This window comes from Henckelia pumila, chromosome 1 (genome assembly GCF_033568475.1).
Source record: "Henckelia pumila isolate YLH828 chromosome 1, ASM3356847v2, whole genome shotgun sequence".
Classification (NCBI taxonomy): Eukaryota; Viridiplantae; Streptophyta; class Magnoliopsida; order Lamiales; family Gesneriaceae; genus Henckelia; species Henckelia pumila.
This window is the reverse complement of record NC_133120.1, coordinates 72,008,365-72,024,435: the sequence shown is the minus strand read 5'-3', so window position 1 is coordinate 72,024,435 and position 16,071 is coordinate 72,008,365. Positions and strand designations below refer to the sequence as shown.

At 30.9% G+C, this 16,071-nt stretch overlaps 2 protein-coding genes across 2 annotated transcripts; one reads left to right on the top strand and one right to left on the bottom strand.

The window, feature by feature from the left end:
* Window positions 1–4,228: 4,228 nt before the first annotated feature.
* Window positions 4,229–7,266, top strand: LOC140886778 (chlorophyll a-b binding protein 7, chloroplastic). Its single transcript, XM_073293607.1, has 6 exons — window positions 4,229–4,384; window positions 4,473–4,639; window positions 5,729–5,875; window positions 6,084–6,216; window positions 6,572–6,664; window positions 6,831–7,266. Exons 1-6 carry the CDS (start codon window positions 4,271–4,273, stop codon window positions 7,137–7,139), a joined length of 963 nt encoding a protein of 320 aa, XP_073149708.1. The 5' UTR covers window positions 4,229–4,270; the 3' UTR covers window positions 7,140–7,266.
* A 191-nt stretch (window positions 7,267–7,457) lies between these two features.
* LOC140886779 (large ribosomal subunit protein uL29-like) lies at window positions 7,458–9,335 on the bottom strand. Its single transcript, XM_073293619.1, has 3 exons — window positions 9,200–9,335; window positions 8,792–9,084; window positions 7,458–7,757 (listed from the first exon to the last, which is right to left on the bottom strand). The coding sequence occupies exons 1-3, from the start codon at window positions 9,201–9,203 to the stop codon at window positions 7,683–7,685; spliced, it is 372 nt and encodes a 123-aa protein (XP_073149720.1). The 5' UTR covers window positions 9,204–9,335; the 3' UTR covers window positions 7,458–7,682.
* Window positions 9,336–16,071: the final 6,736 nt, after the last annotated feature.

The window sequence follows — 16,071 nt, the reverse complement described above, 5'->3', positions numbered from 1 at the left end:
GATTTCCACTCACAAATGTGGACATTGCCTAAAGACAGGTGAAATTACAGAAGAGACGGCTGTCAAAGAAAAAAAAACAATAAAGAAGTGGTCTGAAGCCACTAGCGATACAGACATTGAATAAATGTAATAAAATTACAATCGTGGACCACACCACGTGTAAAGGCGTCCATTCAGACGATAAATGAACTGTTTTTTTATTATTATTAATTATGTAGTGTCGGATCCCTCCATGAATTCTTGTCTTTAAGCGTTTCTCCACGCCTATTTAAAGAGAGCTCTGTTTTGTGAAATGATAAGCGAAGTTTGAGTCTCTCTCTCTCTCTTCTTAAGTTTATTGCAATCTGGTTCATACAAGAAGTATGAAACTATCAGAAACTAAAAAACATAAAAATCATAAACAAAAATTAAGCCTTATGGCAAATAACTAAACAAGCTGGGCGTATGGAGGAAAAGGTTGGAAGTCAACCATTAAAGATTCATGGTGAGAGTAAACCTGGAGATCCATACAGCAAGTACCATCTGATCAGGTGATCGTTAAGGGAAAGCAAGGATTTGGTCTCTGCTCAAAACCAAGAATCAATCAATCAAGGTAACCTTCCTGAACCTCCTGCTTCCCTTAAATCAAAATTATTTAAAACCTTATCATGTCTGGATTAACTCTTAAGCAAGAAATACGCATGTTAAATAAAAAGTTTAGAGATTTGAGGAATAAAATAAAAGCCTTAGAAAATACAGATTCAGCATACATTCAGATCTATAATAAAATAAATACAATAAATCAACGGATATTCATTTTGGACAGTTATATAATTTTTCGATTTGGTGAATATTTTATACAAGAAATATATGATGAAGTTTCATTAGATGAAGATAATGAAGATAATGAACCTAATAATAATTATGATTCTTTGTGCTATTAATTTAAACAAATTATGTCATTATCCTTTATAAGAAATAAAAAATTAATAATTAAAAACTGATTTGAAACAGAAGATGATCATGAATATTATACATTTTATGAATTACATATAAATAATTTTGATTTAACTATTTTTGAATCAACCCATCAATTAAATTTTTTAATAATAACTAATGAATGGAACCAAATTGGATTCAAATAATTTATCTGTTATAAATGAATTCATATCTGTTACAAACAAATTATGAATGTTACAAAAGAATTATTAATTTCGCAACTTGGTATCAAAGCCGGTTTAAAAACTAAAATTAAAAATGAATTTAACAACACTTTCGTTTAGGAATCCTCTCCTAAATAGTAAAGTACAAAAGATAATAATTCATACAAAATGGAATTTAAAGAAAAGATATAAAGCATATATCTTTAATTTATATTCTCGAAATATAAATTACAGAATAGATTTTAATAGCGAATTATCAAAACATCTAAAATCATTAAAGTCAAAAATGGATAATTTTGAAGATTATAAACAATTAATAGATCAAATGGAAGCAATAAAGATCTATTAAATGATTTAATGATAATAAGAAGTTCATACATTTGTTAATAACAAATGACTGAACAACAAGATTTAATAAATTCACAAAATCTTCAGATCGAAGAAAGTGAAGAAAATCAGGAGTATAATTTGAATTTTATATTCAATCAAAGTAATTAAGTTCGCTGAAATATAGAAAACAGGATTTTCTAATTCAAAAGCAAGTTTAATAAATCAACCTGGAATATTAAATAAGATTTCAAATCTTATTAATCCCATAAAAAATTTAATCTATTATTCGATACGTACGAAAGAACGATCATGTAAAATAAATAACGAACTAAGTTCTAACACTCTAAAGTTATTAACAACACAAGATATCGATACCATCATGACAAAAGGCCACTGTAAAAGAAATATCTTAACTGAAAGATGTTCATATCGGAGGAATTAAAATAATTGTATCAGCTCAATACCGAGAAAGAATAGATACACTAATTGAAATCATAGTTCGTGACCAAAGGATACGTAATTTCGAGGATTTTATCCTTGGAAAAATTATAGGAAACTTATGTTACAAAAACATGAAATTCTGTATTTATCCACAATACAATATATCTCTTTTTGATAAAAACATAAATGATGTTTTAACATTAGATTATTATTTTTATAGAAATAATCTTACGATAACAGAAAACCATCCAATCAATATAAACTATGTTGTTGGTTTAGCAATGGGTAATAATTATCAAACAGGAATGACTTCAATAAAACCAATCATTCCTGTTGAAAGAATGTTTAAAAATATTACAAGAATTGAACACTCTCGAAAGACATTTGTTGAAGAAATAAATCCCTATAAAAAATAGAGTTTAGATGACCTCTAAATAACAAAACATTCTTTACCAAGAAGATCATTATCATTTGCTAGAAATGATGAAGATATTTTTGAGAAGATTGGAACCATGAATCAAAATATTATTAAAATTAAACAAGTTATGGTTAATGAATCAACCTCATCGTAATGACGTCCTTAATAAAATTAGAAAAAGATCTATAAGAATTATAAAATAAAATTAACAAGATCAATCTAACAATACAAGAATTAGAGAAAAATTTCAAAGAATATATTGATTTAGCTACGACTAGATTAATAATAAAACAAGAAAAATATAGCAAAAAAATATTAAGCTATCTTAAGGAAATTTTTCCAAAGGATAAAGGAAATGGGAAAATAGAGGAAGAACCATTCAAAATTGAATCATGGTATAGAAATCCTCTTATTTATGAAAAAACTAAGTATGAAGATGTTTAGTGAAACAGATCAATCTGATTATGAACAAATAGGAATAAATATAGAGGAACTGTATCATTCACATCAGAAATCAAAACTATATAGAGATATGGATATTTTAGGATCAGAATCAGAAGATGATTTTAGACCACATAACTCTACGAATGAATGTAGGGGGCAGTGGTGGTGGAACCAAAAAAGAAGAATTCGATTATAACATAGACCAATATTTTGGAACATATAAAAATGTTAGAGACATTTTTAGAGAATCGAAAACATCAGGATTTGTAAAACAAAACATTCTAGATTTAGGATGTTCTACTGCAAAAGAAAGAAAATCTAGGATAGATCATTGGGCAATGAACTATCAGTACAAATCAAATTAATACCGCGCTATTAGATAAAAGTGAGAACGTACAAGTATTAACTCATGGAATGATAAAAATGACTTTGGTAGGAGCAGTAAGAACTTGCGCTGAAAACCTAGTAATAACTAATTTACCTCAAGAAATTACAGGACATATGTATTTCAAACTATTTGTTGATGCCCTATACCAAGAGTTTTTAGGATTTTCTAATAATGATGCTAATTTAGTAGCCAAAAACATAGAACAAAATAGAGCTATTTTTATCTTGGATAATATTAAATCATGCAATTTATGTTTTCTAGAAGAATTTATCTGTGATTATGAAACAAACTATTATCAGTTAATAGACGCTGATAAAAAGGAACATTACAAATTAAGTATTTTTAATAAAATACCTAATATACCAATAAACAATAAAGACAAATTTTTAACTAGCTCTTATGCAAAAAACTTGGAGGAGCCATTAAATTTATCAAAGATATAATAACGAAGATAGGCCATTAAGTAACGCTAAATAAAAGAATATCTAAATCCTACAAACAAAACAATAAACTTTGTCGTGACAAAATGAAATTCAAAGTAAAAGAATATGGTTGTAAAACAAACATGTCACACAAACATCTAAAACGACAGAAACAAAATAAATCTAATAAACCTTATAAATCTTATAATAGAAAATTTATTCCTTATAAGAAAAAGAAATTTAAAAAGAATTTTTTTAGAACGCCTTATAGAAGAAATTTTATAAAAAAATTGATAACAAAAAACCACATTGCCCAAAAAGTAAATGAAAGAATTGCACATGTTGGTTGTGCAATGAAGAAGGACATTATGCAAATGAATGTCCAAAACGAAACGAAAAGAAAAACAAAGTTAAACTTTTAGAAGAATTATACACTATTGGATTTTATCCAGTTGAAACAATTGAATGATTAGCAGAAAATGAAAATATTTTTTTATGAACCAAATGTCAACCAATATTGGACCTCTGGTTTGAAAGAAATGAAGGACATAATCATATTTTTTAAGGAAAATATTAGTTTATTTATTTATTAATATTTTATAAAAGTCAACCTCAAATGATAAATGAATACAAACGTGGCAGTTGGCACCGCGAGAAACAATAGCCTCTGCCTCGATTCAGTTTAATGGCAGTCTCTTTTGTTCCGACACCGTCCACCTCACTGCTCCGCCGTCCCCCGTCGCGGCTCCGCCACAAAAATCATGCACCCTTTTCGCGTATCAAAGCTTCGTGGCAGGAGGTACATACATATCTGCGAATGAAAGCCAGATCGGGTTTCTGTTTTTAGCTATTCTTTTGCAAGTTTGAATCTTTTATTACTGCTAAAGGTTGCGGGCGTTGTGGTTTTCTCGGCGATTCCATTCACGGCTGTGAAAGCGATTGCCAACAGTCCTCTCGGGGAGGCACTACAGAGGCAGATGGAGCAGAAGAAGAAGCTTTATGCGGAGAACTCTTCCAAGTTTAAGGCACTTGCAGAAAAGGCAAGAGAGGAGAGGTAATCCAAGTCCTCACAGCTCTAGATTTCTGTGACAGGTGTTTTCTTGTAATTGATTTTCCAGAACAAATTTGTGTAGTGGGGTTAAATTAATTTAATCCGTAGATCTATCTTGAGGATTTCATTGTAGCGAGCTTGGGTTGGCTAATTTTCAGTCTTGTTTCATCTTCTCTAAAGATTTATGTACAATAAACATAGGGAGATTATGGAATTTGTGGTGTAAAAACACGCTGGTGTTGTTTTCTACTTTGAACCTGAAAGGACTAATGATTGTCTCCTTTTCACTAACCTGAGAGGAATGAAGCCATTTCCATTTAAATTAAACAGATCGATGAGTCTCGAAGCCTAATGCATACTGGATTTGCTTTTATGCTCAAAGCCAATGGCGACAAAGAAGGGGATGTGGAGTGTGAAGTGTCTGACTAAGCTCTCTGGATCGATTCTTCAAAATTTCTGTTCTTCGGAAGGAGATGGTTGTTTCTGCAACCATTGTGGTCGGCATCATACTGAGTTTCCTCAGTTCAATATCTATCTTGCTAGGAGTAACGGGGTTCGATAAAATGGAACTAGTTGGTCCATGGACCAAGTCACAGGAAACATATTTGTGTGGAGCGATCTTTAAGGTAGTAAAAAGGTCGTAAAAGGGAACTTAATTCATTTATCTCCTAGTCGGGGAAGGCGACGGTAGACTGGAGAGCTGTGGCTAATTAAATTGACATGCATTTGTATCATGAAGTATCAATGAATTAGCATTAACCATAAGGCACACAACAGTATTTTTTCTGTGCTTGTGACTGACCAGGAATATGGGAATACCTTAGTAGACAGAACTTATTAAGGGTGTGTTATTATGTTTCTCTGAGGATGCCAGTGTTTGCATTCACGTGAATTTAGCATCTATAGTATGGAGAGAACAACAATTTTGAATTAGCTACATTGCTGTGTGCGTTGGAGCTCAAACAAACAGCTGCTTTTCATTTGGAAATATAAACTCTCAGTAGCTATTCGACACGTCCAATATGATTTATTGCAGTGGCCTTGGCCGAGTCGGTTAGCATATTTCTGAAAACTGAATCTCTAATTTTCCAGTTTGTGGTATGGTGAGGATCGTCCTCGCTGGTTCGGTCCCATTTCATATAAGTATCCTGCCCATCTCACTGGTGAACTACCTGGGGACTATGGTTTTGATATTGCAGGTTTGAGCCAGGATCCTGTGGCCTTGCAGAAATATTTCAAGTGAGTGCTCTGCTTGTATAAATATGTTTTGTGATTGATAACAGTATCCTTTTGATCGACAAAAAAGGTTGATTATAAATATCCATTTTCCTGGGATTCGACAAAATATTTCTCCAAAACTTTTGAGGGTTTATTAGAACAATTATCAGCCTCTTCAAACAAGTTCCGTCACTCATTTAAAGAAAAAATCACTTCCTTTTTTTTTCAGTTTTGAAGTATTGCATGCTAGGTGGGCTATGCTTGCTGCCCTTGGTGTTGTAATTCCAGAAATATTGAACCTTTTAGGAGCGTTCCAATTTGTGGAACCTGTTTGGTGGCGAGTGGGCTATTCGAAGCTTAAGGTTAGTTTCTGCTTCTAATGAGAGATTCGGTAGGCAAGTGTAGATGTTTTTTAGTTCAAGTACAAAAAAATTATTTCTCTGGTTGATGAACAACCTCGAAGACACATATAAACTTGGAGTCGGCCGGAGAACCACTTGTTTGTGTCATGGTGTCATAAAATCTTCCTTCAGCTTAAATTTGAACGGATAGAGTTTGTGTATGGTTTCGCTTGATGTTTTCACATATGTTTTTTATTAGATTACATAGATATTAGATTCAATAAAAACAATGAGTAAAACCTTCAAATTGTCTCAACCAAACGGGCCCTCGAGCTTCTTGTGCGACAATTTTTCATTCCTTGTAATCTTTCACCAGGGTGATACACTAGACTATCTTGGCATCCCAGGTCTTCACGTGGCTGGAAGTCAAGGTGTGGTGATCATCGCCATCTGTCAAGCCCTTCTAATGGTAAATTGATCTTCTCCACTGCTATCTATATTAACTCTAGAAATTTGAACCTACATGGCAAGTTTTGTATTGGATCGGTTGTGACACTTGCCAACCTACAAGGTTCAGGATAGAAGTTAGAGGACAAATTGTTTTCTTATCGAGTCTCTTCTCCCCCCGTCTATAGGTCGGACCAGAATATGCACGATATTGTGGTATCGAGGCTCTTGAGCCTTTGGGAATTTATTTGCCTGGAGACATTAATTATCCTGGAGGCATATTATTCGACCCCTTGAATCTTTCCAAGGATCCAGTTGCTTTCGAGGATCTGAAGGTGAAAGAGATCAAGAATGGGCGCCTAGCCATGGTTGCCTGGTTAGGTTTTTATGCTCAGGCAGCTGTGACAGGTAAAGGTCCCGTACAGAATCTTCTCGATCACATCTCGGATCCCTTTCAGAATAACTTGATTTCAACTCTGAAATCCCTCTTGACATGATGTAAATGAAATGTAAATTCTATATCAAAGGCTCTCCAATATCTGAAAGTCGGATTCTTCACATGCAACTATAACATTTGTATGTTAATTTCGAACACCAAATAGGTAAAGGAAACTTTCATGCCGGAATCTGACGTAGAATGGTTTTTCTCCGTGCCAAAGAACTTACACCGACACGTCTCTCCAGTCATGCTCAATGTGAGTCATGTATCCAGTACCAAAACAAAAGTTGGATTCCGAATTTGAAGCGAACGTGCATCAATGGATGTGTTATAAAATATATTAACTTATATGACACGCGACCTATTAACTTTAAAATTGAACCTGTGACGCAAATGTTGTGACCTCAACCTTCAAGCAAGATGTATAAAACAGAATGTCGAACACCATAAAAACAGGGAAAATTGAATCCAAAATTTCAGGTTAATGATCTCTTAACTAGCTGAAATGCAAGAACTTAATTGAACAGAACTTTGAAATCTTTGAAATCCTTCGACGAAGGCCGGATGTCAAAATACCAAATATGCTTCAGCACAAAGTAACTTAGACTTTGATTGCATACTTTCTGATTGGGAAGTACATTTCTTTCTTCTTCTGTTTCTCCGTCTTTAATGATGCCTGAAAAGGCAAAGAAATTATAAGGAAAATGAGGTAAAGTATACACACTATAATAACGGTATAAAAAGCAATTTTGGGGATGAACAAAATGCAGGAACATTAAATGTCTAGGAGTGGAAAACTGACTAATTCCAAATAGAAACTGTTTGGACCAATCAAATAATTCTGACGGATTCCAATTTCTAATTTTTAACAGAATAACTACATAAGTCCACTCGAATTGTCTGGCGTAATTTTTAATTCCATGGCTCATTAGAATGGAAGGACTCCATGTCAACGAATCAGCCACATTTACATAGTGTAATTACAGAGCACAATGTATAACTTTCGAATCATAGTCAGCCAGAGAGGTGTAGAATACTAAGGTAGTGATTGAGAAAGATTCTAGAAAGGATTCTCGACTTTTCATTAACAAAATTTCAAAAAATTTCAAAATTTTGTTTAAAAAAAGCTGAGAAATGCTTCTAAGAAGCTCTCCCAAACGCTACTACTAAGTAAATCAAGATCAATGTTCCAGTCACTCTGTTAGAATACAGTTGCATCAGTTCAGTCACTATTTTAGCATACTGATTCACACGAAGAAAGTCAAATACAGGGACCAACATCACAATTTAGTGATTATTCCGGCATTCAAGTTCGATATAATGCAACATCGCAGGACAAACTGATTCTCACGAAAAGAGACAAGAACACAGGGACAAACATCACAATTTAGTGATTATTCCGGTATTCATGTTCGATATAATGGAACATCGCAGGATTTATCAAGCTATAGATAATAAAATCAGCAGAACAAAATGACAGGGAAGACTGAAGAATCAGAGAACCCACAATAAATCACACGAAGCAAACAACCAGCAGCCATTAACAACAACACACAACTCAAACCAATCTTTCAAATCCCAATCCAAATTAACAAAATGAAGCAATCTGATCGCAAATCATAATAGCTCAGCCAAGTAAAAGAAAAGGGTTACCGAAAAGTGAAAAAGCATAAGGCCAAAAAAAATAAAAACTCGGGTATACTACAATACCTGGTGCTTGGTGAGACGGCGGCGGATGGCACGCGTTTTTTTGGGACGGAGATCAAGAGGCAAATACTTCTTGTTCTTGTATACTTCCCTCAGAGCAGCCTTCTGCTTCTGCGAAATCACGGTCAGCACCTGCGCAATTGAGAGCCTCACCACCTTGATTTTCGAGAGCTTGTTAGCAGCGCCTCCGGTCACCTTCGCGACGCGCAGCAGCGCAAGCTCCGCCTTCAATTCTTTCAGCTGCGCCAACAGATCCGCCTTGCTCTTCTGCCGAAGCTCATGCACCTTGATACGAGCTAAAAACAAGAACAAAAATATCAAATCATACGAATAATTATTAAAAAAAATCAAAATTTACTCCCAAGATAGCTAATAGATCTCTGATTTGAATCGGTTAGCATGTCTTCGTACCCATTTCTTCCTCTTCGTTCCCTCAATCTGCCTCTGTTGGCTGGGAGATGGAAAGCGTATGGGGTATAAGTAAAACGCTGCTATCAAAACCCTAATTTACGACCTATTGCCTATTGGACCCATTTGGGTTTTTGGCTGTCTGGGCCTAAACTATTTCAGTAAAGTTGAATCCCCAAAAGCCCATATTTAAATACTCAATAAATCTCTTCTGGCCCAAAACCTTAGATGGTCTCCACATAAACTAAAAGTATGGCTTTTTTTAGTGGTTGGACTTTTGCAAATTCCAAATCAAAACGTATGAATGCCGTATGGCTTATCTAATATAACGTTCTCGTCTCGAATTCGATATCTAATTATAACATATTTTCTTTGATTTTTTATGCCTATGGCTTATAAGATTTTTTAGGAGGGTTCAGAATAAGCCAAGCCTCCTAAAATTATAAGCTGTCGCCTAAGATTAATTTCGATAATGTAGTCTTAGATTTTTTTTATGAATTTAGCATAACATGTCACTGTTGTCAGTTGTCACAACCATTTCATAAACTTTGCAATCCATCAATTAAATATATTTCTCAAATCAGAAAATTAGAAAACAACATTTTATCAATTTTAGGAAACATATGGCCATATGCGAGTGCTAAGAAACACATGTTATGAAAGAAATAGGAAAAAATTTAATAATATGATGTGATGAAATGAAATGAAATGAAGCAGATCACATGCATTAGAGTAATTTTGGGAGAGGATGGGGTAGGAGGCTCCAATTTATATGCATCAAATCCCCAAAAAACATTACTTTATTCGCCATAATTAAAACTTTTTGATGAATCAGTTCGTTAATTTTTGTGTAATTAAAAAATTTGAATCACGATGGTTGTGTACTTTGATGTTATTAGAAGTTTGAAAAATATTAGCTCGATGGCCCATTACTTCATTATTGTACTTCAAAAAATTACTAAATTAGTTAATTAGTACGTAAACCATGATTTAAATTTGACATCTATCTATGCTATAAAAAGAAGAAAAAAAGAAAAGAAAACCAAAGCAAGCTGCGAGACCTTTGGTATACAAAATTGGGGCGGCTGTCGATAAGGATGATAAGTATTCATCTGAGAGAAATCGAAATATAATATTTGAGTTGTTTATGATTTTAAAACATTTGAATTATACAAACATTATATGTTATATTTTTTAACAAGCGACGATTTTTCAATCTTATGACTATTATCATAACTAACAACCCACTTGTTCAATTCCATTGAATTGCAAGTTTTTGAACTGCAAGTTCATGCAATTATTGAAAATAAGGATTGTTAGGGATGAATAGTTGTTCTTCTATATTGGACAAGAACCAAAAGTTGACGTCTGAGCTACTCCAATATAGAAAATCAAGCTGCATTGTTAAGACTGATTAAAATTTTAATAAATCGCTAAATATTCGACCCTATCATCGGACACCGATATTGTTCCACTTACTTGGCCCCTAATAGTTACTACCTTTCGATGAAACATTATTCCCAATTCCAAAATTGTCTTTTGCACATTTTAGCTAGTTTTAATTAATACAATGTGTTCTTAAAATTGAACAAAACCCAAAAACAAAAAAAAATCATGTATCATAAGATTTTATCATGTTAAATTTTTTTAAAATAAATTTACATATTAATATTATTATCAAATCGTTATTGATTTGTATTTTATTTAATGCAATAGAGTGTGCTTGGTTTTTAAATCTTATATCCTATTTAATTTAAGTTTTTGAATATTAAAATTAAATCAACAACGTTAAAAACAAAATATACACAATATACATTATTATATTACAGACAAAGTATATGTGTAGTGTGAACATTAATTGTGGACCCTGATTAGTTATTAGGCACCAATTAAGTAGTCCCACCAACATATTTCCAATCACACAATTTTTCCCCTTCAAAACTTTGTGAATTTTTTTTCTTGAAAATACCATTTTATGGATATCTTATTCATTCTTGAAAAGGATCACAATTATACATACAATATAAATTTTGAAATGAAGAGGGAAATTGAAGGGTTTTATTTTTTAAAAAAAAAGAAAAAATTTGAAATGGAAGATTTGAGAAGTATTTGTTTGCATGTGGGCTGTGGTTACATCATATCACATGGGACGTTGCTTAGAAACCCATCCCTTTCCCTGAGTACTTAGACACAGCACTTGCACTCCCATGTTAACAAAACAACAAATATTTTTGTGGTCACATGCCACAATTTGTGGATACATACGCACGACACATATACATATATATAATGATGGCGAAAAATCTATTAATCCAACCAAAATTTTTATAGTGATGTCCAAGCGGTAATATTTTGTTGGAAAAATTGTTTTTTTTTTTGTAGATATATTTGTTACTTTGTGATTTTGGTTCTATATATTTTAAAATTTTAGTTAGTCATTTTCTGATGTAACGCTGATGTGAACCAATGCAGTGCTGATGTGGAGCTGACGTGTATAGTGTTACGTAAGAATTTTTGAAGAAAAAATGGCTAAAATTATCAAAAATCAGAACATGTAAGACTAAAACTGAAATATGAAAACATAGATGAACGAAAAAGTAAAATAACAAGCATATAAGATCAAAATTGCAGTTTTTTCTATTTTTGTCGCACCAAAATTGTTTTGATCTCTGTTGTTTTCTCAAGGGCTCTTTATCTATTTGTTTTTGACAATGAATTAACGTTGATGATAGAAACATATAAAATTAATTTTCTTGGATAATTGTACGTAGACGAAACGGGATTTACTCTCGTTCTTAGGCAATTGTATATACGTAGATAGAGTCACAAAGGACATTGCGATCATATCCTACCTTCCTCTTAAATAGCTTTTGTAAATGTTTATGTTTTTGCATATTATCCATAGTATGTTGAATACTATAGTCGTCCTAAATTTTCCAGCTAATAATATTGCATTTCATGCTAATATTGATTTCGCTATATATTGTCCAAAATAGCTACGAGAATTTCTTGATAATCATATCAAAACTAAGAGATAAGAATATTTGTTATTATTTTTGTGACAATATTTTTGTTCTAACTAGAATGCGTAACTTTTTAATACACACATACATACATACATATATACATTTTTTATCTTACGACAATAGGATTTTCGTGAGCGATCATTAAAAATAAAACCACTAGTGTGAAAAAAATAAAAATAAAACACTAAAATCCACTAAAAAAATTTAATGGTTGCTCATAAAAATCCTGCTTACATCACGCACCAGAATTTTTGTGAGCAACCATTAAATTTTTTTAATAAATTTTAGTGTTTCATTTTTTTTTCACACTAGTGGGTTTTATTTTTAATGGTCGCTATATATATATTTATTTCCTATTTATTTGACTTGACTAGGTATGCAAAGGGGGTGGTTGAGCACCGACAGACCGTACTTATATTAAATATTAAAATATGTAATATAAATATTAATTAAGTGGACTAGAAGTATTTGGTATTTTAAATATATATATATATGATATAAGAATATATTTTTAAGATTTTATACAAAATTAAGATAAAAAAATTAATAATCTCACGTATTTATTATTTTGTATGTATAATATATACTTTTCAAATCCGTTTTTCTTTATCTCTTGACTTTTTCTTTGTGTGAGAACTTATTTTTAAACAATTAAAAAGCTTAATTTTAAAATAAGAATCAGAAACTTATGCGTTACTTAAATATCTTCGTACTTCATCGCAACTATATGGTGTTGCCTACATGTGGTATAATTTTTATTTAGTAGGTATCGTGATTCATATATAACAGTCTCATAAATTTATATTTTTTTAAATTTATAAACATATAAAAATTAATATTTTTATTGGTCGAATTGAATTAGAAATATATCTCACAAAATCGACTTAATTGAGGCTATCCTACATGAGTTTCATTATCAATATTATTATATTCGTATATATGATTAATTTTGTCATATTTTAAACACAATTATTTTATTTTATTTATTTCTTGTAAGTTGTAAATGTATAGAAAATATCATGAATAAAATCACTTTAATGCAACAGTAATGAAAAAATAATAATGTATCGTGACTTGTACGCAACCAACACCAGTTTACCGCTGGCAAATTCCGTTTGACAAAGTGATTTCGATTTTTCTACCGTTAATTAAAATTAGAGATACCCTACCTACCTATTTTTTAGGGCTACCTGATTTTGATAACTAACTCTATCCTCAAATTAGTTGACTACCTTTTCAAAAATAAATAATATTAAAAAAAATTAGATTGGAATAATAAAAGTTTAGTTGACTACGAGTGATGGAATTTTTTTTTAGATGCCATCTATCCCAAAAATAATCCTATTATCCAAATTCTTTGTCACAGCGATTTATCTCGATAATTTCGAAATATTGGAGCTATCCGAAATTCGATATTCCCGGATGGATTTCCAAGTTTGAATTCAATTTTGAATAATGTTAAATATACCACAAATATAATGTATAACGATATTATAATAATAATATCGTGAGATTTTTTGCTATTAATTTTATCGTAAGATTTTGTAATTAATGCATGATGTATCGTGAGATTTTGATAAATTAAATTCTTACGTTGAATTTTTTGTGTTGTAAAAATTGGTATAAAAATTTCGTTGAACATGTAACATCACTCTTCAATTCAATTTTAGTCCATCTAACAAATAAAGCTAACCAAATATCAACAATTCAAATCGTCGTTTGTACGCCTATAGGTACACGTAGTTATAATAATAGCAGGTAAAAATAACTCTTGTGAGATGGTAGCAGTGTCAATTTTGTGATATGAATCTCTTATTTGGATCAACTATATATTATTTTTTATGTCAAAAATATTACTTTTTATTGTAGATATGGTCATGTCTGATCAATTTCACAGATAAAAATCCATAAAATCGTCTCACAAAAGGCATACTCGACAGTAATATATTGAGTACTACACGTTTGATATTTGAGAATTATAATATAATATAATTCGATTGAAAATAATAAGAGTTAATTGGTAAAAAAATCTCCGTAACATATGTTTGAAGTTTGATTAAGATTCAGTCCCTCTCATAATTTTATTTTTTCTGTACTCCCTTTTATGAAAAGTTTGTATGTACTTTCTAGGTTCACAAATCATTTTGAAGTGAAAAATAGGTATAAAACATTAAAAATCGGGTACAAATATATGAAATTTCAGTACTGACTATTTCAGATCTTGTATAAAAACAGGTTTTCTTGGTATAAAATTTTTTTTGTTATATTTCATCTCTCTATGAAAATATAAACCATGATTTTGTACTCAATTTGACATAAATTAAATATTTTTGTACTCAAATTTCTTAAATTAATGTACACAAATTGTTAATTTTCGTGATTCCCAAAATATTAATGTATACTAATTAATAATGATTAATGAACGAGTGCTTTAATATAAATATTTTGTACATAAATATGTATGTACAATAAGCTTTTAATATTAATAAAGTTGTTCTAATGTTATACTCAAAATCTTAATTTTTGTATCAAATCTAAAAGTGTTAATACTCAAATATCATATATTAATATCATATATTCAAATCTTTGTACTGTTTTTCATCCATGAAAAAAAATGTAAGATCGAGAAATTCAAACAAAATTTTCTGACACATTGACTGAATCTTAACTCATAACTAATATAAGGGAGTGAATCCCAAGTTTCCCAAATTATGATTCCATATTTTGAACATGCTACAGAAATCAAACAAAATTGGAAAAACTAGTGGTAACGATAATGGACCACTTCTCATCCACGCTCATGTATCTAATGAAAACGAAATAATGTGCACATTTTTCTTTCAGCACTTTTTTTTGGAAAGAATATTTTTTTCTGATGCAATTCCTAGTATACAAACATGACCGAAAAATAATAGTATACTTCCTTATTTAGTAGGTATATAATATATAATATATTTATCTTTAGTTTCCAAAGACGGTACAAGATTTGACACATAATTATACACAAAACTCAAACGAGACGGTTTAACAAGTTAATTTTATTAAACGAACTTTTTATTCGACCCGATCAATGAAAATATATTATTTCTTATGTCAAAATTATTAATTTTTATTGTAAATATGGATCAAATCAACTCATCTCACGTGAAAGATACTCATAATTGTATCATTATTGTGTCTTTATTCCGGTAAGCGTCCATTTCACATAGGATGAACTAGTGTGTGTGTGCGTTGATTGGAGATACAAACTAATTATGAATATAAATTAAACATACAATTTTAGACTTATGAGAAATAAAAATAAGATAATTTAATTGTTCTAGTAAGTATATATCATCGAGTGAGTTATATCTTTGTTTATTATATCAATTGATTGGTATTTGTTTAAATCTAAACCAATATAAAATGGACAAACATCCATATAATTTTAACATTTGATCGATTCTTTGTTTTTATAATATGGAGCTGACATCTAACATTGTAACACCCGGAAATTTTAATACGTAAATTCGCATGCATAATTAGGAGAAATTAATTTTAAAATAAGGGTTAAATGAATTTATGTGTTATTATGTGATTTATATGCATGATTTAAGTTATTTTAGCATTTAACCCAAAATTAGTGATTTTTGTGATTTATGGAAATTAATTGGTTTTGATCGCGTAGACGGGACCGTGGACGGACGAGATGCCAAAATATTTAGCCAAAAATATTTTATGAGTTTTTGAGCCTTAAAATATTATTTTAAGATATTTTGTCAAGAAAAATTTAGTATTTAGTTATATATTTATTTAATAGTTGATTTTTAGTCAAAATAAGTCATTTTAATGACTTTTATTAATATTTAA

What these genes read in the sequence shown, in the direction of transcription:
- LOC140886778 (XM_073293607.1), top strand. Translation starts at nt 4,271, where the DNA reads ATGGCAGTCTCTTTTGTTCCGACACCGTCCACCTCACTGCTCCGCCGT. An exon ending in GAAAAGGCAAGAGAGGAGAG is followed by an intron (nt 4,640 to 5,728) that starts GTAATCCAAGTC and finishes CTAATTTTCCAG; the next exon opens with TTTGTGGTATGGTGAGGATC. An exon ending in TGGGCTATTCGAAGCTTAAG is followed by an intron (nt 6,217 to 6,571) that starts GTTAGTTTCTGC and finishes ATCTTTCACCAG; the next exon opens with GGTGATACACTAGACTATCT.
- LOC140886779 (XM_073293619.1), bottom strand. An exon ending in GCCGTCTCACCAAGCACCAG is followed by an intron (nt 7,758 to 8,791) that starts GTATTGTAGTAT and finishes TTGCCTTTTCAG; the next exon opens with GCATCATTAAAGACGGAGAA.